The following is a 26,584-nucleotide window of genomic DNA, read 5'->3' on the forward strand; positions in this document are numbered from 1 at the left end:
CTAGAATTGCACTGATAAAAATATTTAGGAGGAAAAAAAAAGTGGGTGTGGTTTTTTTTGCATTTATTTCTGTTTTTTTTTTTAAGTCTGAGCATGACTGATAAAAATGGATTAATGAAAGTTCTACTTGGACAAAAAATGATATTTTTCATGAATGCCACTGTTCTATTTATAACAATCTCTAAATAAACCTAAGCTGAACGGGATTGGGGATGCTAGGGGGGTCTCTTCTTCTTCTTCTTTTTTTTAAAGATTTTATTTATTTATTCATGAAAGACAGAGAGAGAGAAGCAGAGACACAGGCAGAGAGAGAAGCAGGCTCCCTGTGGGGAGTCTGATGCGGATTCCATCCCATGTCCCTGGGATCATGCTCTGAGCCAAAGGCAGACACTCAACCCCTGAGCTACCCAGGCATCCCAAGTCTCTTCTTCTAGGCTCTGGAAAAACATGCATAACATGCTGAACCACATCTGCACCAGGCTGTCCCTTCATGGGTCTTGACTACATGCCCACCATCTTGTCATCTAATCAGGCTCACGTTTTGTCACCACCAGCACGATGGCCAGGCAGGTGCTGAGAACTAGCAGATGTGGGAGGCCAAGACTGTCTTCCTCGTTGGATTCTGGGCCTGGACTGTCCCTGTACTTCATGTAAACTATACTTACCAAGCAGCGGCACTGTTGGCAATTCTGAACCCACGTGTCACCACTATTGTACAAAGTCTCCCCGTTTTGATGGAGGCACTGACTGCTAAGCCTTGGGTCACATTCAGGGCAGCAAAAGAGATCAACCGTGGGATTCTCGCAGTCACAGACCATCCGGCGACACATGACAAATCCATTCTGTAGGAAAAAAGAGAGAAGAGTGAACAGAAGCTTCAGTTTCTCAATATATTACATCAATGTAATAGATTTAATGTTACATTTTGCAGCAAACACACAGGAATTACCCAACCAAACTGGAGAACTTCCGATTTCCTCTCCAAATGCTACTTGACCAGCAAATTTCCAGAAATGACCAGTACGAAATAACCACTATGCCGTCCTTCTGTGTATATAAACGTGGGTATGTATATATAAATATACATGTGTTTGTTTATTAGCATAGTAATTAGAATATTACCCAAATTTTGTTCTGTGTAAGGGCATAGTTAGTCAAAAAGCTTTACCTACTGTTAGGTTTATGGGCTATATTAGACTTTAAGTTACTGTACAAATTGTTATCAGTTTCTTTTAATAATTGAGTCCTTCATGCAGAGTGTTAATTATCTAACTATATTTTAAGTCTCAATTATCAACTGGGTAAATAAAGTGGGACTGAGCCACAGTCCAAATAGATCGTTTTCACTCGCAGGCCACAGTAGGTCCATTGCGGCTTCATTTCTTCTTTTGTTCAAATAGAATATTGTTACTATAGAAACACTAGCATGCTTAGCAACAAAGTTTTATCAACATGTGAACAGATAAACACATTGTGGCATTTCCATAAGATGAACTACTACTCAGCAATAACAAAGAAATACATTGATATAACATAGAATGGGTTGCTGATATATGTAATGAATATTAAAGAAAGTCAAAAACATATACTGAAAAAATCCAGACAAAAAAAAGTATGCATTATATGTACTACTTATTATATAAGGCTCTAGAAAATATAAATCTAACCTACAATGACCAAAACCAGTGTTTCCTTCAGACTGAGGGTATGGGAATAAGGACAGAGACAACATTATGAGCAGATGAAAATGTCCTTTTCTGCTAATTTTGCTAGTGCTTAAGTAGATGCATGCATTTGTTTAAGCTCATCAAGCTGTACACTGAAAATTTATGCAAATTACATCCCAATAAAAATGATTACAGTTTTTTATTTATACCAACCTGACACGAACACACAGAGCACCGGTCATTTTCCAACACCCAAATCTGACCACTGTGTTTAATTTTCCCATCATGGATGCAGTCCCCTGTGCAATTCTTTCCATGAGGACATCGGCAATCGTATCCACCATCCAGGTTAAAGCAAATGGTATCATTGGCACAGCTATGCCTCCCGGTCCCACACTCATCGATATCTACAGCCAAGAAAAGGCAGCAGGCAATGTGCTTAGACTATGCTTGGTTTCAAACAACTGCAATCAAGGAAGTTGCCTCCTACATAAAGCATTCAACTGTAAATTAATTTTCATCTTACTGGCACGCATTTCGTATTAAATGCTGACTAAAGCAATGTTAATGATCTAGGGATTTCACAGGAAAACATTATCATGCTTGACTTCAAACACCAGATAACCTTGGTTAGATTCTCAACTTTTATCTCTGTAAATACCATTAAGCTTTATGAAACACATATTTTTTGAAAGTAAGGATAGAATTCAATTTATTAAACAAAAATCAGTGGCAGTTGAAATTCTAATAGTGCCTATGAGTTTTCATTGGGAAAATCACCCTCAATGTTAAAATGGTGTTTACGCCAAATTCTTTCTTAGTGGGAGATGAACCCCAAATCCTTTCTTAGTGGGATGTCATGGGACCTCCGAGGGATTTTATTCAGCTTCAAGCACCCACACATCACCCCATCTAAGCTTCTCCCAGTGTTTGGCCCAGGTGTTCTTCCCTTACAACCAGGCATTTTCACACTGTCCTCACATATTGCCCCCCACCCACAGAGGGCAAGTAACCATCTGGAATTACCATTTCTCTCGCAAATAATCTTCCACTTCTTACCTCTTCCATTTCAGTTGATCATTTTATCTTCTGCCTGACTCAATTGGCAACAGCCCATTCTCCACCTGACCTCACCCATTCTATGGCAATCACAGCCTAAAACATTTTCATACAGATGAAAAGCAAACATATTTTGACCCACAGATCAGGTCTATAAGAAGAGATGTGATTCATTTTATTTATCCCCATAATTTAAAGGTCACAAGCCCAAATACATTTCAGGGATATTGTATGAGTGGCAGTGAGCAGTTATTTCCTACTTCATCTGTTTCCTCTGAGTAAAGGACAAGAAAGAAAGAATTAAATCACAGCAGAAGTGGGTTAGAGAAGAGATGGAATGGATAGCTTTTAACCAGGGGGACTGTACACTGCTTTTCTTAGAAAATTTTAAAGATAGACTTTCGTAGACATCTTTCTTAAATGGTTTGTTTGGTTTCAACATTATTAAAGAAATGGGCTAGTCAAGATTATATTTTAGCCATATTTAAATTATTAAATATTAAGTTCGGTCATATATATGTTCCTAAAAATAAGCCACATGATATATGTCTATTTGTCTTGATTTTGCTCCATTCCCACTGCAAGAAATCCAATGAATTGAGACAACAGCTGAAAAGATTTTTGTTATAACTACAGTGAACACATTATTATAGCTTGATTTGTCAAGGATAATACAGTTTATGACTATAGAGTATGATTAAAAGCAGAACTGTTAGCCAGCATGAAGACATATTTCACATTTTTAAAAGTACATTGATATATATATATGTTTTATATATATAGTAACTATTATATATAAATATATATATATTTCAGATCAGAGAAATTTGGCTGATGCTATTTAGAGAAAGAAGAGCAAGAAGTGAAATTTTATAAAATAGCTCTATATTTGGTCTATTCAGAATAATAAGGTGTATTGGACGACTCGATCTTTGTCTCCTATTAAATATTCTTATGATTAGGAGCTATAGAAAACAGGAAAAATATTAACCATAGTTATTTGGTCTCTTTGACCAAAAACTGGACAAATACTTCTTACTACATAATCCTTTAAATATCCACCATACAAATTTAATTCCATTAATGGCAATGGCTGGATTTTTACAATCATTTCATTTTGCTTGACATTTAAAATAAAAGCTCTGCCATCAGGTAATGCATTTTTTTTTTTTTAAAGCAGAGACAATCCTTAGATTTGCTGAAGAAGACAAAGAGGTGTCCAGCCACAAAAAGAACACGTGCTCTGAAATAAAGTATGTTTACAATAAAGAATTAGAATAATAAGTTGCTCACAACAATGGTTGATATGTACTTGTCATACCTGGAGAAATGTGTAGGCAGAAAATCATTATGAGCCAATGATTACTTTTTGCTATACAATGCACTTTGAATTAATTTGAATTCATCTTCCCCCACCTCCCCTGACTTGTTATCTACCCTGGGTTTCCCAAAACAGAGGCTATTCTCAATTGAATGGTAGTATAGAGTTTTGGAATTCATTGTTACATATAATTTTATTATAATATTAAATTCCTAAATTAAATATACATAAGGGGTATATATTCTGCTTTGAAAAACCTACTATGATACATAAATATTCGAACTTTAAAAATACTGACAACTCTAGTGAGTTATTGAAGAAATAGTGTTGCTAATTCCAATGATCAAGCCTCATTGCAGATCTAACTTGATCTAACAGCAGCATTTGCTACAGTTCATTCTCCCTTCCTAATACTTTTTTCTTTATTTGCTTCCTATCATATTGGTAGTGCTTTCTGGATCTTTCTCTTGCCCACATACACATCCTCGTGGCAATTAAATGATGAATACAATTTGGCCAAGCAAGAGGAGGTAAAGAGTGGTCTAATCAGAGGTCAGGGTGTGCTTGCAGGTCCAAAATTTAGAGTCAGCAAGATATGCTAGAGGGAATGAGTTGAATGTCCACAGGAAGAGAGTAAGTAGTTAGACAGTGAGCTGAAGAGGTACTCAGGGTCCAAGTAAGGGCCATATTAAGAAATATAAACTTCAGGGGCACCTGGGTGGCACAGTTGGTTAAATGTTTGACTCCTGGTTTTGGCTCAGGTCATAATCTCATGGGTCATGAGATGGAGCCTTGCGTCGGGCTCCACACTTTGTGTGGAGTCTGCTGGAGTTTCTTACTCCCTCTCCCTCTGTTCCTCCCTTGCATTCTCTCTCTTTCTCTCTCAAATAAATAAATCTTTAAAAATAAAAGAAATCTGAACTTCATCATAAAGACAATAAGCTGTCATTTTAGGGAAATGCAAAAAAAAAAAAAAGGCATAATCAGGTATTTCCTATACAAAGTTTGCTTCATTTTGGAAGAGGGATTTTAGTGGATTGGAATTTACAGCCAGGAGATTAATTAATAGGCTGTTTCAGTAATCCAGGCAAGCAATGGTCATATAATAAAAGTAAGCACTTACACAATGGTTGGTATGTGCCAGATTCTAAGGGCTTTCATATAATGATTCATTTAATCCTCACAACAACTGGAGGGTACAGTAATTATTCCCATTTTACTGATCAGGAGGTTGAAGCATAGAAATGTTGCATAACCTTACCAAGGTCTAGTAGGGTATAGAGCCCACATGAGAATCTAAGTCATCAGGCCTCGAGACTATGCTCCTATCTATGCACAGTGCTGTGCTGGCCTAACATTGGTGGTTAAGAGATTAACAGAAAGAGACAATGGAGAGAATCTTCCAAAATAGAAACAACAAAGATGCAGCAACTTAGCTACTTGTTCAAAGATTAGGGAGAGCAAGTGGTCCTGGATGATGTGTAGATTTCTAGCTTGGAAAATTTGGCTGATGCTAGTCAGAGAAAGAAGAGCAGGATTTCGCTGTGGAGTGAAAGTGGGTGGCAGGATGACGAAAGACATGAGTTAGGTCAGGGCGTGTTGAATTACACTCTCCTCTGGGCTGCCAAATAGAGCTGTCCAGTAAATAGTTGGATATATGGGTCTGGAGTTCAGAAAATAGAACTGGGTTCCACATATGGATTTGGTGAAGATGTATTTTCATCATTTCCTTTCTTGAAAACAGTACTTTGGAGTCAAATTCAAACTTTTGAGAAAGGCATTTAAAGCTGCTTCTTTTGCTTGCTTCTCATTTCCTATCACAACGTGGCAATAATCACATCACACTCAAAGTCCTAATACAAATGCTAGACTCGGGGGATCCCTGGGTGGCTCAGCGGTTCAGCACCTGCCTTTCGCCCAAGGCGTGATCCTGGAGTCCTGGGATTGAGTCCCATGTCAGGCTTCTGGCATGGAGCCTGCTTCTCCCTCTGATCCCCGCTCCCTCTCTGTGTCTATTATGAATAAATAAATAAAATCTTAAAAACAAAAAACAAAACAAAACAAAACAAACAACAAATGCTAGACTCTCTTGTTCCCAAACAGGAAATCATTTCTCCCTTCCTTTCCTAACAGCTCTAAATTTGTATTTTCTCACGTATTTATTATTTGCACCCTTGTAGCTTTCTCCTCTATTAAGAAACTCACTACTTCTATCTTGTATGACAGTTGTGGTACACATTTTCTCTCTTCCATAGCTGAGAACAGTGACCACACCTCTTTCATATTTCTATGCAGCAGATGCCTGGCAAACACCTCAAGGTACTTGGGCCTCGATTCAGGACACAATAAGTTCTGTGAATTGTTGAGGTGAATTCGATTCATTTCATTTTTGTCCTTTTTCTTGATTTAGGTTAAGAATTCACAATATTTAGCTTGAACATAATACTCAAAAGATGCTATCTTATCTTTTCGGCTTACAAATGCAAAAACCTCACCAAACTTAAAAATAATCCAGAAATTAAAGTAACACAGGTGAAAAGTGGGCATGTAAATAAAATATTCTTATGTGAAAAAGCTACTGGGCTTTATTCTCAGAGAGAGCCATATTTTCAGGCAAGCATAGAAGAAGGGACAACATGGAAAAAGAAGATGGTTCTCAGGCACATTATCGGGGGATTAAATATCTACACCTCTGAGATAAATGGATGAGCAAAGCAGCATATAATTTGTATGAATGCCACTTATAAACATGTATGTTGCATATTACTGAACCGCAGCCTAAAAAGTAGTGAAACAGTGCAGTTACTTATTCATGTCATCAAACATATTTATGCATCTCTTCAGAGTAATTGTGAACCTACTGCTGTGACTTTGTCCACTTTGAAATGCTTTTTTTCCCAGCAACAGAAAAATGGCACCTGCTCAGATATAATTATACTCTTAAAAAACTGTATCCTTCTAAATACTAATATTACAATTCTGCAAATCATTGAAATTGTAGTAAATGGATAGTTGTTTAGAAGAAGCATTTTACTCTTTTTTTTTTATAACATTGATTTTTTTTTTTTTTAAGGAATCCTTCAGAGCACATTGTCTTGAGAAAGTAGTAGGTTTTTCTGATAATCATTATAAATTCTTTTGGAAGATAAAAGTAGAATCATCTTTCCAGAGTTGTATATATATTAAAAAAAAAAAAGATTTCCCACTGTTTCTGTGTTTAAAGAATTTCCTTGAAAAGCCTTTTTTTTTTTTTGCATAAGCATCTTATACAATCCTTTACTTCCCCATCTTCATCTTTATCATGTGTTATTTTTAATGCTTAGTTTAATTTTCCTTGTTACTTTCTGGACACTCATGAGTGCACTAATAATGTTTTGTTTTTCTGTCCTGATCACTACTTTATATATTTAGTTTCTTTTAAATATATATTTAGTTTTAAGATAGGACTATCTACTATCCAATTCTAACAGGTTATATTCCTAATGTACTTCTGATTAAATATTATCTATTTATCTATGTATCTATCTCTATTTTTATCCGTTTTAATCTTTTTCATTGGGCAAATGAATATATTTTGTACACTCTGACACAAACATTGTCTGAGGCACTGGTGGCTGACAAGCAAAAAAAATCTATGACTCTTAAAGCTTACATTTTGCAGAAGATAATAAGCAAGTAAGTAATATACTCAATCACTTCAAGAGAAGTTATAATTTCTATGAAGAAAAGTGAAGCAAGGTAAGTGAAGAGTGTTAGAGAAGGATGCTATTTTAGGATGGGAGTCCAGAAGAAGCCATTTAGGAGGAAATCTGAATAATATGAATGAAAAATTCAAAGAATTGGGGAAAGACATTCCAAACAAAAAGAAAAGCACACGAGAAGGGAGTCAGTTTGGTATTTTTGTAAAATGGCAAGAAAGCCAAGTACTCGTATCACGTAGACCCTTGTAAAAGCCATTGTTGGGGTTTGGATTTTACTCCGAAGAGAAATGGAAAGCCTCCAGGCATTGGAGCAGAATTGGAGCATGCTCTTACTTCTGATTTTAAGCAACCTAGAGTGCTAGAAAAACAAGACCCTAGAGGAGTCAAGGGTGGAAGTAGGGAGACCAGTTTGGAGAAAGGTACACTAGTCCAGACAAAAGATAATGATGGCTTAGACCAACATAGTAACAATAGACACAGTGAAAAGTGGTAAGACTGGGAAAATATTTTGAAAATCAAGATCAAGAGTTGTATTTTAGTCATTAAGTCTGAGTTGTCTTTAAGAAATCCAGGTTAGATACCCGGTAAGCAGTGAGATATATGAATCTGCAACTAGGGAAAAGGTCTGAAATAGAAGTATATGAACAGCATATGAAACTATGGAACTGGTTGATTTAGTTTGAGAATGGATAGAGAAGATTGCCAAATGTCCTGGGGCCTTGAATATGTAGTCCTCGGAGAGGGAATGGAGAGGCCTATAGAGTAGGAGAAAGGCGAAAGTGGCATCCTCGAAGCCAAGTGAAGAAAGTTGTTTTGAGAGTAAGAAGTGATCCACTGCTTCAAAAGCGTGAGTTGTCAAGCAAAGAGAGAGTAACTGAGTAGTGAATTTGATGACGTGGACACTGTTAAGTCATCTTGAAAGGGCAGCATTCAGTGGGGCTGGGGTACTACCGTGTTGTTGGAAGCAAGAGAACGGAGATAACAAATACAACAGATTCTTTCAAAAAGTTCTGTTCTAGAAGAGAGCAGTGAAATGGGGGCAATGTTTGGAGAATCAAGCAATATCATGGGAAGTTACTCTTTTTTTTTTTTTTTTTTTTACTTTTTGTTTGTTTTTATTTTATTCTTTTTAAAGATGGGTGCTACTCTAGGCTGTTTGTATGCTGATAAGAAAGAGTATCATAAGGACCAGAATGTGGGTAATACAAAGACAGAGACTTCAAGCAGGCGAGAGGGGTGAGATGTAAGGTACTACGGAGCGTTTAACGTCTGATAGGAGAAATGGCACTTAATTCAGTGAAACAGGAGGAAGGGAAAACAGCAGATGGAAACAAGAGTTAAAAAAAAAAAAAAGAAGAAGAAACAAGAGTAAGCTAGTAGAGCTCCTGGTGCAAAGATGCTTCTGTTTTCTCGGTTAAATAAGCAGCAGGGCTGTCATCAGAGAATGAAGGGAAGGCAAGTGGTCTCCTAAGACTTGAGGAGATTAGAGAAGGTATGAAATGGCTGTTATTGGAGAGTTGCAGGAGAAAGTAACTATGGAAATAAAATCAGCGCACTGGGCAAGGCTGCAAGGCCCTTGCAGGAGGGAGCCCATACGCTAGCATCCAGCGAGCCTCACCGCTGCTCATACTCTCATGTCATCTTCTTCCCCTGAATGTGGGCTGGCTAGACTTCTGACTCACTGCTAACAGACAGAACGTAGAGAAGCCATGAAATGGCACATCTGCGATGAGGTTATAAAAAGACCATGGACACTTGCTCTGCTTGGATTGCTTGCTCTGGGGGAAGCCAGCTCCCACGTCCTGAGGCAGCCCTGTGGAGTGAGTGGTTCCCGTGTTACGGGAACCAGACCTGCAGAAAGCCACAGGAGTGACCCTGGAAGCAGAGTCCTGCTCCCCCCCACCCCCCACCACCCCACTCCCACTTCGGACAAGTCTGCACGCTGAAACCACAGGCCTGACCAACAACTTGACCACAACCTCACGAGAAACTGTGAACCCAGAGTCCCCCAGCTAAGCTGTGCATGGATTCCTCACTCACAGAAACTGTCAGGTGACTTTTGTTGTTTTTAGCTGCTAAGTTTTGGGGGAATTTGTTATGCATCGATAGATAACGAATGCAGCCCTCCTGGGATTTGCAGTCAGAAATTTCAAACATAGTGAAATGTGCAAATGTAAAGTGAGATAGTCAGCAGAGGTACATGTTTTTTCCCCTTCACATTCTGCTGCATGGGAAGGGTGTGCAAGGGTACCAAGCAAACCCAAGCACAGGTTTCCCCTAGGGAAGCAGGAGGGATGGGGAAAGGGGAGGGATGAAATTAGGATGTATTTTCAGCTTTAATCTAGGTATTTGTGTATGACTTGAATTATTTATAATCGGCTTATATTTACTCTTTGTGTATATAATTTAAAGTGAAAGACCATCTTAACAAAAAGGTAGCACTTTTAGATAAAAAAACAAAACAAAACAAAAAACAAACAACAACAACAACAACAACAACAAAACTAGACTTCTTCCCCATGACAGATGAGAGAATACAGGCAAAGTAGTTTATGCGGGAAGTGCAAAATCACACTCTTTGATCTGCCTCTTGATTTGCAATCCATGGTTCACGGCATTCTCTACAGGACTGGAAGTATTCACTCTGGGACATGCACCAGGGAAGGCAAAGCTCTCAGACCACAGTTCCGTGGTTATTTGCAAGCACCAGGTTTTAGCCCCTGGTAAGGCAACAGCATTCCCCTTCCACTGCAAAAATCCAGATGGACCCTCTGCTTCAGGTCCAGAGCTCTGCAGCGGCCAGCAAAGTACAAAGTGCATGAAAGCATCTATCACCCAAGACCGCTTCACTTTCCTCTTTATGAAAACCCTCTGAGGTCCAAGAATAAAAGACATCTTATCATTTAGGTGTCAAGTACTGTTAAAGTTAGATTCTCCAAGGCCTCAGTGACTGTGTCATTTTAGTCACTTTATTCTCTCAGGCTGTTAATCTATGAAGGTATAGATACAAATGGAAAAAGGGTAACTTCTTGAGGTTTGCTCTGTTTTTCATTCTTGTGCCAAACTTCTGGATGGCAAATCCTTTCAGTGTGGATGGTTTCCCTGGCAATTATTCATGAGGCTTTGTACATCCTGCCTGCTTTCTATAAATCACGCCCTTTAATAGGGGGTATAGAGGGGCAGAGTGGTTTGTCAATTCACTGAAAATAATTCAAAATTAATGATATATAATTGAATATAATCTGATTGAATTTCCCACTCCTATTAGATTGAAATCTCTTCTGCAGCAGGGATTATATTTTCTGTATCCAACACTGAACATTCCCTAAACAGCTCTAACTTTGCCAGCTAAGTGATAGGTTAGGAATAGCCCAGAGTAGTGTGTATTGTGAATATTATCCTTGGCCATATCATTATCATATTTCCTCTCCCTCTATTTTCCTTCTATCTTGCTTTCCTCATCTATTTTTTCTAACTCTTTTGGGGTCAGATTTTTGCATGTTGCCATTTAAAAATCTTCTCTGATACTATGGGTTTATTCATTCTAAAAATACACTTCAACAGTTGCAAATACCCGTTGAAAACTCGTTTAGTGTCACAAGTTTTAAATATCTGAAAATCAGTTAATTATCAGAATTAGCAAACAAAGGTTATATTTTAACAGTTCATCACTGTATAAACACAGCAAAAATTACCAGTAACTTAAACAATAGATTGATGTCTGTTATTTACACCTTACCATATATTCCTCAAGTTCAAAAAGTGTTCTTAAACTCTAGTTCTTCTCTTTGTACTGACCTTCACAAGATTCTCCACTTGGTGAAAACATCCCATTGTCATGGTAGCCATCTCTGCACTCACAGTGGTACCATCCAGGCAGGTTAATGCAGTTAGCCCGACTGTCACACTGAACAAAGCCATCAGAGCACTCGTCAATGTCTGTTTGGCAAAGAGAACAAAAATGGGATGTTACACAATTACTGCTTTTCTCTACCTAAAACTAAAATATTCTGCTAGACAGCTACTGGATATTTTAGTGCCAGCAAATCCTTAAAACTGAGAAAACACAAACTCCAGAAAGTCCGCTTGGTTGTTGAAAGCCATATAGAAAGCAGGTAGTGGTATGAGTAACAGGAGAAATATCTAGTTGGCTTCTCTGTTCAAGAAGTCATCCAAAATGGAAAAAAAATGAAACAATCTATGAGAGTCATTAGTGCTGCTCACCATATGTTTCTAGCTCTTCTCTTAGACACAAGCTAGGATTGGGATGTGAATGCATGGAGCCAATTAGGAAGTGTCATGTGTCACTTCGGGGCAGAGACTTTAGGATGCAGCCTGTGGTTCACATGCACCCTTCCCCATCACAATGACCAGCATTCTCCAGGGGCTCTAAATAAAGATCAGCCTGAGTTCCTGAGTAAGGGTAATGGGGGGCACATTCCTCTCCCAGTTGGGAGGGGCAGAGTATGAGCAAGAAATAACCTTTTTGCTTTTAGCCATTGGGATTTTAGGGTCTTTTAATTACTATAAGCAAAACCTACTATCCTCACTAAAATATCATTCATCTCCAGTAGCAAAAGCAACATGCTTCATGCTTTCAAGAATAATATACCATTTATGTCACTTTTTAATGGGTTTCACATATATTACCTTATTCAACCCCCCCCCCCAAAAAAAAAATCTTGCCAGATAGTGTAATGAGCATAGGAAAGAAAGATGAGGCAAAAGGAAATTATGGAATTTAATCAAGGTCACCTAAAAGTCCACGGTTGCCTGACTTTCAGGTGTGTGTTCCTTCATCAAAGCAGAGGTAGATTGAAATTGGGAAAATTGTCTAAACAAAGAGAGCTGGGGCAGCCCTGGTGGCTCAGTGGATTAGCACCGCCTTCAGCCCAGGATGTGATCCCGGAGACCTGGGATCGAGTCCCACATCGGGCTCCCTCCATGGAGACTGCTTCTCCCTCTGTGTCTCTGCCTCTCTCTCTCTCTCTCCTCTCTGTGTATTCTCATGAATAAATAAATAAAACCTTAAAAAAAGTAAACAGAGCTATATAACTTCAGTCTCACATATTTCCTCCAATGGCTTAATTGCTTCTCCCAAAGAATGAAAGCCCTTTATTCTCCTGTTTGGGTCAGATTTTTGCACGCTGCCATTTAAAAGTCTTATCTGATACTATGGGTTTATTCATTCAGTCTGTTAATGAGGAGAATATCGAACGCCAATCCAAGTCTCTTCCTTTGCTCATAGAGGAAAAAATATTTTCTGGAGTTGACTTATAGAGTGCCCCCTTCTTCTCAGATACCTTCTGGGTTTCTGGGTGCTCTGATTGACTCATACCCTGATGAATGATAAGATGGCACCCCATCATCACAGCTGCCAAAAATATTCACATGAACCCTACTTCCATCTTGACAGTCCTATGCCATGACTGAAGATTTCACTCGCCAATGTAGGATAGCCCTTTCTTATATGCTTCCCACACCTGCATGACAGTCTCTGGTGCAGTGACCAGGCATGACGATGTCCCTCGTGTTGAAGGGAAGTCTTGTTGTTTGGAGTCCTATCACAGCTGAAGACAGTCCACTTCAGTTCCACACAATGTACTTCCTTCCTACTTCAGTCTCCTTTAACTCCCAAATCTTGGAAATACATATTCCTTTCATTTTCTCTTTCTTTTTATTTTTTTGAAGATTTTATTTATTTGTTCATGAGAGACAGAGACAGAGGGAGAGACACTGGCAGAAGGAGAAGTAGGCTCTTTGAGGGGAGCCTGATGTGGCACTCGATCCTGGGTTTCCAGGACCACCCCTTAGCCAAAGGCAGATGCTCAACCACTGAACCACCCAGGCATCGCTCATTTTCTTTTTAAATTTCCCTTTTCTATATTCAATTTTGGAAGAGACAATTTTTTGAACAAATAAATATACTGTTTTTTTTTTTGAGAGAAATAAGCCATCACTCATTTACTTCTTGATAAACTCAGAGTCCCTTCACTAAAATAAGGTGCAAACAATTCTCTTAGATTAGGTAATAGGCATATATATATATATATATATATATATATATATATATATAATTGCAAAATTTTAACAGTATTTCTGAATTAAGAATGTTTTTGCATCTATAGTTCCTCTTCTGAAGAGTTAGTTCCTACTGTCAGTAATTCCTACTGCCAAAATAATTGTTAGTGGTAAAATCAGCTAACCATTGACTTCTTGACAAATAGCTGATGTGGATTGCTTCCATTTACTGAGGCCTCCTAGGCTTTATGGAACAGCCTATTTGTATTTCAGGTCCCTCCCTAAATGATGAATCTCCGATTATAAATGGGGCTAAAATGCTATGTTCATTTCAGCCTAATACAGTCTTTCTTCCAACCCAAATGATGCAGAAAATTGATTATGTCATTTCTTAAGTGCATGGACAAAAGAAAACAGGTTGGAATTTAAGCTTTAGAATTGAGTTTATTGGAAGAAAGGCCATGAGGGGGGATGTTGCAGACTATCTCATTTTAGAAGAATCTGATCATTAGTGTTGGTGATTTGCAAATAACTATTAATGGAACAGGCCTTCTCCACTGAAACAACTTTTGCATGTATATTTAGCCTTTAATATAGTCCTTTTTTATTGCCCGAACACAGTTGTGGGGTTAGCTCGTATCTCATGACACAGATACATATTTCAATTTTTACTTCTCATTTACTTTCTCTACTCATTCTTCCCAGTTACTAGGCCCACTCCTTATTGCCTCACACCAGTTCTCTCTTACATTGTAGCACCCTTCCCTGAGATACAAACATGCTCACTAAAGTTTAATAAGAATGCTCTGAATTATATTATTTGTGTTTTGAAGACTGTGGATACAAACGAAGACTGGATAAAAGGTGTTTTCTTTTTTAAAATGTATTTTCACTTTCTGTTTTTATTATTTAATTATTTTAACTTTAGAGGAGGAATATGCAAATATATGCACCAACTCATTAATTTGCCATTCAATTTTCTATTGAATGCCTGTTATGTGCCAAGTACTAAGTAGTAGGGAAACAAAGATGCACAAACCATAAGTAATTTCTGCCCTCGCTGAGTTTAATATATATCTGAATTGTGTTTTAAGAGAATTTATAAAAATCTGAATCTGCAATCATATAGGAAGTGTTTCCCCACATGTCATATATCTGCCACCAGTGGGATGTTATTTAGGTGATACAACTATATTTTAATGGCCATGTACTTATATTTCTGAATTATTTCCATTTATAGCAAGTGATACTAATAGTACAGTAGTGAAATTATATTTAAATTTAACAAGTGAGAGAGATTACAGACATAATATTAAGGGATAGTACAGTAGTGAAATTATATTTAAATTTAAAAAGTGAGAGAGATTACAGAAATAATATTAAGGGAATACTGGTATAAACATTATATAAATATAACAACAATTATGAAGTTAGTATAAAAAAATGACTAAAGTTTTGGAAACACCAAAATACTGTATTTTGTTCCATACAAATAAGTGCTCCATATTCACATTTCAGAAGGATTTGCTGAGTAATTCCTCATGTAGTGAAATAACTCAAGTAATTTAAATATGACGTAATTTATAAAATATTTAGGATGCTCATGTCATTCCTAAAATTATATACATGCTATTATTGAGGATAGTGAAGAAAAACTAGCCAGATAATATATAGTGCTTCATTTGATACTTTCAAGTTCTTGCTTGTTTTGATTTGTATATGCAAACTTTTCTGCTTGGTGAAAGTCAGTAGAAAATGAGTGTGCTTGAATCACCCAAGTGTGCATTTCCCACCAGAAGGCATGTTTATTTGGCTCATGGTTCTAATTAAAGCCAAAGCTAAAACAAACAGCCTCATCTGTAAGCTATTTGATGGTATATATGTTCTTAGTTATTCAGTAAATATTTAGTAAGTGAACAAATGAAATCTGATCCATATTAAGAAGTATATTTTCTCTATACACAAATTTGAATATTACTATAAGTTATATAAATGACACACATATTGTGTGCATTTTCAAATATGCACATACTGTGCTTTACATAGTATAATATCAGAAAACAGTAAAGACAAAAATTCAAAGAATTAATTTCTTGGCTATTTTCTTTTGGTCAGTTAAAACCCAAAATTCACATTATCTAATTGAGTTAGATACACAGGGAACATCAGACCTAAAAGAGAAAAAAAATGTTATTATTTCATTCCAATTGAGAACTGTTACGTCTGAACAAATTACTTTCTGAACTGAATAAAAGTATTCAAAAAGATTAGTACAGGATGTATAAGCTCAAATTATTTAGTTTTGATTATAAAGCCCTTAATTCTGTACTCTGTAGGTACATTTTATGGAAAACTAAAAAGACATTTTATGAAAAACTATGGTTTCATTACATATTCTGTCTTAGAAAGGAACTAGTTTCCTGTTGCCTAGGGACAACTAAAACTTTCTCAGTAGCAACATTAGAAGAGTCATCTAGTGATGATATTAAAATGCCATCCCAGAGCATAGAGAATCAAACTCCAAATAATATTTAGCCACCCAACAGCGGTCATGAACAGTAGTCATACCTCGGGGATCAAAATTGACTTGGATAATAAAAGTGGAAGGCACTGTTGAGGATAGATTTTCTAGAAAGCACATATGTTTTGAGGCAATCATTAAAAACAAACCAACAAGCAGAAAAATAAGAAAGGAAAAGATACAAAAAAAAAAAAACAAAAACAAAAAAAGCTCACATATGTCAGTGTCTTGTTTTCCTTGTCTCCCTCAGGTATGACAACACAAGAATGGATTCCTTCTACAATGTCCCACGGACCACTGGTTTCAACTGAAAATGGCTGTTGCCATCAGCATTTAAGGGTCACTTCAGACAATGACAAATTATCTCCATGTAAAATTAAATATAGCTACAGAATGAGACACTTGATAAGCAACTTCATTCTCATATATGGTAAAAGTGATTTCTACCATAACTACATAACTAAGAATAAAAAAACATGCAAATGTCTAGAATAATCCACACCCAAAACAGTTCCTAATGTGTTGGAACCTAATCACTTTAACCTTAATCACTTTTAAGCTAAGAGGAAACTGATTAGTTGCTACTCTCTACAGAAGAAAATCCAGTTCTTTAAAATGAGCACACTATGTTTAATGGCAAAGTCAAATAATGAGAGTTCTTTCATCCTCTTTATCATTAATAAAAACCTGACATCATTTCTCATAAAAAATAGTACTTGGACTATTTATATCACTGTCCTGTGTACTGGTACTTAAATTATATTGATAAACAGCAGGCAATTAAACACCCTGAAAACAATTAATCAACTCTTGATTACCCACATGTGGATTATTTGTTTTCTAGATTATCTGCAGCATTTTTTTTTAAATCACAAGGTCATTTCCCTCTGCCTCTTGTTGAGCTTCTGGGGAGTCTGCTTTTAACATTTAGATGTGAATGTTCAAGGAATGCAAACTCTTTTGAGCGTTACATTATTTTTAATAACTACACCAGAACTCGATAAAAAAATACAGTCCAAAATTTCATGACTGATTTTTTTCCATATTCATTAAAAAAAATAGGCCAACATATGTAAATAAGCTTTGGAAATCATAAAATCCTCTTCACAAGTTGGGCGATAACATTGCAGATTTAGTGAAAATTATTTTCATTACTTTAGAGTTCATAATTAGGAAGTTAATGACTGCTCTTAAGAAAAGCATAATACAAATACAAAACACATAACGATGTCATCGTATCATTTAGTCCTCACTACAACCATGAGAGATATTCTTATCCCTATGTCACAAAGAAGCAGGGAGAACAAATACATCACCCAAGCTCATGCAATAGACCCAAACCCTCTCAACTGCCAACTGCCTTTCAAGACCAACACTTGCAGAAACAGCTTCTGCTTTGAAATATCTCAGTGTGTACCTTAATGTGAGTGAATTCCAGCTCTTTGGCTTATTAGCTATGTAACTTTGAAGATCTTGCCAAATCTCTCTGAGTATTTTGGTTTTGAATGAGAAATAATTCTCTCTGTTAATAGTTTGCTGTTTTCTACCATTAACTATGCAAGGCCTCACAGGAGTGGTACCTGGCTTATACAGGCTATTAATATGTATAAATTCCACCTCCATAGCTGAAATAACCCTTCAGGGTTTATAGAGCATGCTTGCTTATGTCATTTGATTACTTGGAAAGGAGGAGAGGAAAATACAGTTTTGCAATGAGGGTTTAGATCAGAGAATGTCTTTTCTTCTGTGGACAATCAGGAGCCACTGAAGAGTCTTTAACATTGGATGATGTGATAGATCTAAGGCATACTTTGGGAGGAACACGGTAGCACTTCTATGTTGGACAGATGGGACAGGGTAAAACTAAGGGCAGTATCCTTTTTTTATCATGATCTAGGAAAAAAGGTAATAAAAAACTTTAGGGAAAAAAACAGGGGAAATAGGGATAAGAAAGCATTTTTTTCTCAAACGCTTATCTTCAGTCAGTGTACAAGGCCCTCTCATAGTCCCTGTGTTGATATAAGACTGGCCCGGACATTACACATGTCCAGGGACATACCATACAAAGGAAGAAGATCAAAACAACTTATTTTTCTTGTGGTTCCTGAGGTTTTAGTATTTTAGCGTTTCTTTTATTCCATCATAGTCTTTGTCTATGCTGTCCCTACTGCCTAAAATGCTCCTCTCTGTTTCTCATTGCCTTATCCAGTTAACTATTTCTGGCTTGTCTCTGTCTCATATTGAAATTAATTTCCTTTGAGAAAGCCTTCCTTGACTCCAAAGCCTGTTAGATCTCCTAGTGCTCATTGTTTTTTGTACTTTCTCCCATGTCATGTGTTCCTTGTGTTTTGCCTTGATAGCAACTATCATAAGGTGTTTTTTTTGGGGGGGATGGGGTGGGATAAGGTTTCTAAACTTGCTTTAGAAATATTACTTCACTCCTGGAGAAAGCACCCCCCCCCCCCCCCGCTTTTCAAAGGTATCTTGATCCTTTGAGCTTTTCGCCTATCACTTTGTGAATTTCTCACCAAAACAAAACAAAAAAATGAGGGAGGGGGAAGTCTGCATTAATTCTATAGATTGGTCTGACATCTGTACATGATTAAATCTTTTAATTCAGGTGCATGATATATTTCCTCTTTCTCTAATAATTTTTATAGTTTTATAGCCTGTCATTTTCTGAAAGGATGTCTTACACTATTTTGCCAGGATTTATTCCTAAATATATATTTTTAACCTTTCTTTTAAAAAAAAACAACTTTATTTTTTCCAATTTTATTGAGATATAACAGACAAATAAAATTGTAAGACATTTAAAGTGTACAACGTGATGATTATATTAACAAAGACAAAAGGAAAAACACCATCAGTAGAAAAGAAAATTCAGAATTCAAAGGTTTTGTTTTTCCTTGGAAAACAGAATATAGTTGAAATGGTATAGTCAGAGCAAAGGAAGCCACAGCTTAGAAGATATACATAATAATGAGGTGCTACAGGTGATGAGGGCAGTAATCTTCCCTGAAGAATTCTAAGGATACGTGAAATACCATGTAAAGCTAATGTGAGACATGGAGTTGAAAGTAACTGGTTTAATTAAAAGTCTACTGGTGAATAATCAATCCATCTACCTCTTCCCACCTTCAGCAGACTGCTGAAAAAAAGCATTTACCCCTAAAGCCAGAATAGATGGTTCTTCTTTATTTTTTTTTTACTTTTTTTTAAAAATTTTTATTTATTGATGCATTTCTAAAGGATATATTGTTTAGTATCTGTTTTATTTTATTTTTTTTTAATTTGTTTTTTATTGGTGTTCAATTTACTAGATGGTTCTTCTTTAAAAAAAATAGATAAACTGGATGAAATGGGGCAGCTAAGATAAGAGTTATCATCCTTTGGAACAAAGTTTCTTCATTTCGGTGTTTAAAGATCTCAAATTATACATATAAACCCCCCCACCCAAAACCTGGCTCTCTTTTAGCTTACTTATTGTAAGTTTGCCAGTCAACAACCTTATCTTTCATATCAGAGCTCAAAATCAGTTTTTCTATTTATTCACTCTTAAACATTAATGTGAAATCAAGAGACAACAAAGACTTAAGAAAAATATGTAACATTCACTTGCTTATTTGAATAATCTAATAACCAAGCTATACCATCAGAAAAACTGACCCTGAAGGAAATAGAAATAACTTATATAACAGACCTTAAAACCTTTCTTGCTAATATCTTCAAATAGATTTGATAGACTATTTTATCCATAAGAAAATGACATAGTATTATTTAAAAAGGAATATTCAGAGAATAAAGAAGAGTTCTTGGAAATTAAAAATACAATAGCTGAGAAATTTCAAAATGTAATATAAGGCTTGGAAGATCAAATAGAAGTAGTATCTTGAAAAGTATAACATATAGAAAATAGATGAAAAATATAATAGAAAAAAGCAAAGAGCACCAACCTAAAAAGTCCAGCTTCTGATTAAAGACAAAATTCATACCAAGAAAATAGAAAAGTCAATGGGAGAAAAATATCTTTAAAAACAACAATAAAAACTCTTCACTGTAGAGACTTCAGATTAAAAGGCCCCCATACCAAGGTCCCTAATAATGAAAACTGACCTGATAGTCAATACTTATGGATGGCTTACTATGTAGGAGCCACCATTCCTTGCAATTTTCATATATATATATGAAAAAAATATGCATATATATATATATTCATTTAGTGCTGACAGTTGTCCCACAAAGTAGAAATATTACTGTTCCCTATTTTATTTTATTTTATTTATTTATTTATTTATTTTTTGTGTTCCCTATTTTAAAGAGAAATAATGTAGGCAAGCAATTTTTAAGGGAATTTAAGTAATTTCCCCAAGACTATTGAAGAACAAAACTGGGATTTGAACCCAAACACCCTAGATACAGAGATCAAACTCTTACTCCATATGCAGCACTGCCTTGCAAATGAACAAAACAAAGATTCACATCTAAACACACACTGTAAAATTTCACAATACGTATAAAATACAAATCTTAATATCTTCCAGAGAGAAATAATAGGTTACATACAAAAGGATGAGAATTAGTCTAGCATCATTTTACTCATGTGTAGCACTGCATGCTATAGCACAGTGAAATACTTATTTTGACCCTAGAAGTCTATACTCAGCACAACTTTCAAATATTATGAAAGCAGAATAAAATATTTTATGACATATAATTCATTTAGAAAATCTATGTCCATGCAGTATTTTTTTAAAAATATTTTATAAAGGTTTATTTATTTACTTATTTTATAAAGGTTTAAATCAAGGCAGAGAAAGACCTACCAGTAGTTTATCCCTCTCTCCTTGAAATACTTTCATCATTTTGCAAAAACATACCATTTTTTAGTTGTTTTTACATCACTGGCCTTTATATCTTCGGCTTCTTTGCAGATTTTATCATCTCAAAATCCAAAAGTATGAGTTCCCAGGGATCTATTCTTTAGTCTTTTCTTTTCTCTCTACTACCTTCCTAATCGTTTCATCTAGTACTAGAGCTTTAAATTGCCAAACCACCATCAATACACTGAAAACTACCTGTAGTGTGTTGAATAATGATCCCCCCAAATTTACGTCCATTTGGAACTCAGAATTTGACCTTATTTGGAAATAGAGTCTCTGCAGATATAATTAGGTAAGGATCCTGATATAAAATCATCTTGGATTTAGGGTGGGTTCTGTATCCAATGACTGGTGCCCTTTTCAGAAAAGAAGACACAGAGAAACACATGTACAAAAAGCCAATATGAAGATGGAGGCAGAAATTGCAGTTAAACAGTCACAAGCTAAAAAATCCTTGGGGCTACCCAAAGCTGGAAGAGACAAGAAGGATTCTCATAGTCTTCAGAAGGATCATGGCCCTGATAATACCTTGATTTTGGACTTAGAGTCCTGAAAGCTATAAAATAACAAATTCCTGTTATTTTAAGCCACCCAGTTTGTGGTACTTTTGCACAGCAGCCCTAGGAAAATAATACATTACCTCATTCACACTTTCTCTCAGTTCACTCTCTTCTCTTCCAAACCTATTAGTTTTCTCACCCAATTATTCAGTTTTTCACTCAATGTTTCTACTTGATTATCAAACTGCTCCTTTTGAAGTCTTCCCTACCTCATCAAATGGCAACACCATCCCATTACTCAGGCAAAAAGCTTTAGATTTATTCTTAATTTCTCTTTCTCTTATTCCTCTTACCAAATCTATCCAAAAATCACATTGGCAATGTCTTCAAAATATATCTAGAATCCAATCACCACTTCTAGCCACCTTCATGCTTACCATTCCAGTCCATGTCACCATCATATCTCACTTGAATTAATATAATAGCCTAATGATGATTCCTAATTCTATTTTTCCTCCTCTACAGTCAGTTCATTCTGGATTCATAGCATCCAGATGATCCGATTAAAATATTTGTCAGATTGTGTCATATCTTTGCTCTAATCCTATCTCTTATTTAGGGAAGATTTTTTTTTTTTTTTTTTTTAGGGAAGTTTTTAGAAGGGAAGTATTTTAGAAAAAAGCTGTAGGGGATATATGCTGTTACCAAGCATTTTCTATTTCTAAGGCTGGGGACTACATTTCCCAGAAGCTCTTTCTCTGTATAGTTCTGTGTTTAACCAGGAGTGGAACTCCTGAGATTTGTCAGAGAGAAGTGAGGAAGAAGCCATTATTTGGGGGAAGTCATGGCAATCAGTGTCAGTGATTCTTATGAGCTCTGGCTTCTTTCACCAGTTCTAATGTGTCATTCTGAAGTAATAAATGAGGGTTTCTCAAATCCTCAGACTGCAGCCTTGCAGATCTTCACTCCCCAAACTCCTCTCATAACTGTGCTCCATCTTCCTGATTGAATGCAGACTGATACAGAAGTCTATATGCCAGAAGACATGATGGAGAGTTAATTTTAAATAGTGAATTTATGATAGAGTATAAAAGGAAAATGATTGTCAATTAGAAACTTCAGGAAAAAACAAACAAAACAAAACGCTTTAAAGATGAGAATTATTATACATATGCGACTTGTCTCTCTAGTGAATAATATTTGCATGGTCACAATAATGTAAATAGTATGAATTTTCAAATTTTAGACCTAATCAATTAGTGAACACATAGGATATTTCATGTGGTTACTGAATAGAACTTATCAGTCTTGATAATGTAAAAAAGACTGGAGGTAGGAGAAAGCAGAAGAGAGAGGCTGGGAGATGGAGGTAAAGAGTAGAAGCAGTATCTTTATTTTACATAATGGAGAATCGAGAAATGCTATCTAGAGTAGATAAAACAAAAAATGAAGGTGAAAATATATATTGCTGAAGGCAGAAACAGTAACCTGCAAAAAAAAAAAAAAAAAAAGGAAAAGGTAACCTGCATGAGAATGAGAGGCATATGGGAAAGTGGTATATGGGAGGCAAATCTTCATCTGTCATATCAAGAAAGTTGTTGGTAATGTCTAAAATTGACTAATTAAAGCACGGTATAAATATACTAAAATTAAAAATGGTCCCCCCCTAGCATTTTGTCTCAACTGGACCTTCATAAGAGAATTACGCTTGTCCTAAGTCATCCTGTGTAGGTCATAAATTAACTTCTCTCCTGCATATCGGGTATGATACTAGTCATGTACCATCTTTGGGAAATAGAAAAAGATTGTCTTTGGGGGCATTTTCTGGTTTTGCAGTTCAGGGAAGGAACTTCTTTTAAGAAAGCCTTCTAAAAAGTGAGTCAGGGAGCTACTGCTTTACTGCTTTTCATTCTAAGCTTTATGTTGTTTGAGTTTTTAACCATGTGTCTATTTTTGTTCATATACATAAAAAATACACATTCAGAATATTCAGAAGCTTCATTGTAGAAATGTTGAGTATAATAGGATAGCAATTCTGCTAGGAGTGAGATTTAGATGGAGAGAAAAATGAGACAGACGCTCTGGGAAAAGATACCAGGGCTGGAGACACGAGGGGAGCATAATCAGAACTGATTGTACAAGATGCTACAAAAATCAGAACTGGCTGCATGAAACTACTAAAGTTGAGATTAGAGAGAGACAAGAAAGAACCAAGGGCAGATCTTGGGGGAAAACAAGGGAGGTAGAAAAGGAAGAGGAACTCCAGGAGGAATTGTTAGCAGTGAGGTGAGAAGATCACAAGTCTAACAGAAACTAAGGGCAAGAGTGTCAAGGGAAAAGAAAGGGCTGTCAACAATGCTGAGGAGCACTGCAATGGCTTCTTGATGCATATTTAAGAATAAATACTTATGCTTTAACATAGCATTGAAACTCCCTCAGATGTATGAGCAACAACTTGAACAAAGCATTTAACAAAAATGACCTGTGAAAACTCCTTTATTAAAGCTTAAACATCTTTGCAGGTCTATCCCTTTTTACAAGGTAGCTAATGTGTAGGACATGAGACCTGAAATACTTTAATCCATTCATTCAACTGGTCTGTCATATCAAATGTCTATCATATCAAAAGTCTAACATATAAAACACAGATGGTAATATTATGGGAATATACCCAAGAGCTCATGGTCTAACAAAAAAAAGAGACAGCATTAGCACAAACAAGGTAGATATCATGAAGCCTAAAGGTAGATACAAGGTAGATAAAAGGTAGATATCATGAGGCCTAAAGGAGTAATACAGATGAAGAAATATGTGAATTCAGGAGAGACATTACTTCACTCTGAAACTCTGATCAATGAAGAGTAGGCCATTGGAGTAAACATGGCTGAGCAGAAACTTCCAGACTTATTCCTGCAAATAGTAGTAAATCACTTAAGACATTTATTCATTTATTATACTGTAATCAAGTACCTACTTTTGAAATAGGAATGCAGTTTTCATATATTAGATGACATTATAGTTAGGCCCCCAAAATAATATGAATGTGAAGCATCTGCTGGTTCTACAATAATAAGTAGACTGCTCTTAATTGGGGTAAAAAGCATGAAAGTCTTAATTCCTATGCTTCCCCGAGCCACTTTCTAATAGCAAAGATTAGACTGCCTACTTGATCTACCTCAAGATTATTTCCAGAAGGAGAAGAAAGAAGCTGATTTTTTTCTCAAACTATCCAGTAGGAACAAGAGGGCTAGAGAGAGTCTTTCTGTAATAATTTGCTGTACATTTTCTAATTATTAATACAGTGCTAAAAAAGGCTTTATGAATTTTGATGAACTCACTTACTGGCTATTCAGGAAAATGAGCTTTGAATGGTATGTCAGGGATGGTAAAGATGACAGTCAAAATAGATAGTCTGCATTTATTTGCAAACTGACAAAATTACATCACAGGAAATTCTGCTTTGAGCCAAATGAGCTCAGTGATGCCAATAATCAAAGAAACGGAACACTACAGTTTCCATATATCTGAATAAGAAGTCCTCGGATACAGCTTTGAGTGGGTCCTAACCATGAAATGTGCTGATAGGTGGCTTCTGTTGGCTTTGAGCAAGTGTCAGGTCTCTGACAGACTATCTACTTTCAGACCATTTCCTTATAACCATCTGCTTCCATCTCTGCTTAACCACCCATCGGCCTGACACAGGTTTCTCAGCCGGTGACAAAACATCACATCTCTCCCACATGGATAATTGAAGGGGAAAAATTGCCAAAAAGAAAGCAACTGAACAAACCAATAATTCGTTGCAATTACAATGAAATGAAACACTATGGGTTTTTAAAAGACAGGCTGATTCTTTCATGGTGCTCCACAACCTCAGCCACATAGGCTGATGGCAACCGTTGGGTCCTATCAAGAGAAGGTTACTTAATCAAGTCTGTTCCTGACTATTTATATTTTTTGTTCACTTCAACAACTTACTTCTCCATGATCATTTCAATTAGTTATACAATCCAGTGTTATCACGAAGGCAACGCCAAAAACTAGATGAAAGGGTCTCTGGTCCTGAGTGTCTGATCTTATGGACACAGACTAATTCTGTACTTGGATACTGTATTTTAAAAAGAAAAAAATCCTTTCATCCACATTTTTTGATTATCTTATATAAGGGAGTAGGAAAGCAAAAATAACTGACAGTTGTTTGGCTACTAAGTGCCACGTATTTTATCTTTTTTATCCAGTTTCCATCACATCATGACTTACACACACACACACACACACACACACACACACACACGGATTCTTAAAATTTATAGGGATAGGAGAACCCCAAACTCTATATGAACACAGCTGCCACAAGCTACCTGTAATGTTCCAGGGCAGATACACTGCCCAGGAATTTATCCCGCTGCTGTTGAGAGGCGAGCTCCAACATCATAAAGAGTCTGGGTAAGAAGTTTGTCCTTCTGGTATCTTCAATAATGCGAAGCATTAGAAGCCTAGCTTTATCTATATTATTTCAGTATTGTGCTGCTAGAGCAAAGAAAATGATCTAAATGTACAGTGATGAGGGAGTGATTCAATCAGTTATGGCACATGCATAAAATGGAATGCTACACAGCTTATTAAATGTTTTTGAAAATCATTAATGACATGAGAAAATGCTTACGATAAATGTCATGTAAAAAAGGCAGGATCAACGTGAAAAATAAAATATTGCAATATGTAAGCATGTATTTCATTCATGAATAAGACAGCAATTATCTTCAACTCGTAAATATTACAAGTTGTTTTCATTTTGTATATTCCTTCGTTTTATAAATCTTCTAAAATTAAACTACATTGTTTTTATAATTTACAAATATTTATGCAATAGATACGAAGTTTATCGATACAAGCAGAAGAGATTAGAAC

The 26,584-nt window shown here is 36.2% G+C and overlaps 1 protein-coding gene across 3 annotated transcripts in view; it reads right to left on the reverse strand.

The window, feature by feature from the left end:
* Positions 1 to 26,584, reverse strand: part of NELL2 (neural EGFL like 2) — a 381,289-nt gene that overhangs the window by 11,539 nt on the left and 343,166 nt on the right. For all 3 annotated transcript variants that reach the window (XM_038577411.1, XM_038577410.1, XM_038577409.1), the window contains 3 exons: positions 11,547 to 11,687; positions 1,881 to 2,074; positions 666 to 842 (listed from right to left, as the gene is read on the reverse strand). In XM_038577411.1, the coding sequence (XP_038433339.1) occupies positions 666 to 842; positions 1,881 to 2,074; positions 11,547 to 11,687 (512 nt within the window). The remainder of the gene's footprint in view (positions 1 to 665; positions 843 to 1,880; positions 2,075 to 11,546; positions 11,688 to 26,584) is intronic.

The sequence above is a fragment of the Canis lupus genome, chromosome 27 (assembly GCF_011100685.1).
Source record: "Canis lupus familiaris isolate Mischka breed German Shepherd chromosome 27, alternate assembly UU_Cfam_GSD_1.0, whole genome shotgun sequence".
NCBI classification, from domain to species: Eukaryota; Metazoa; Chordata; class Mammalia; order Carnivora; family Canidae; genus Canis; species Canis lupus.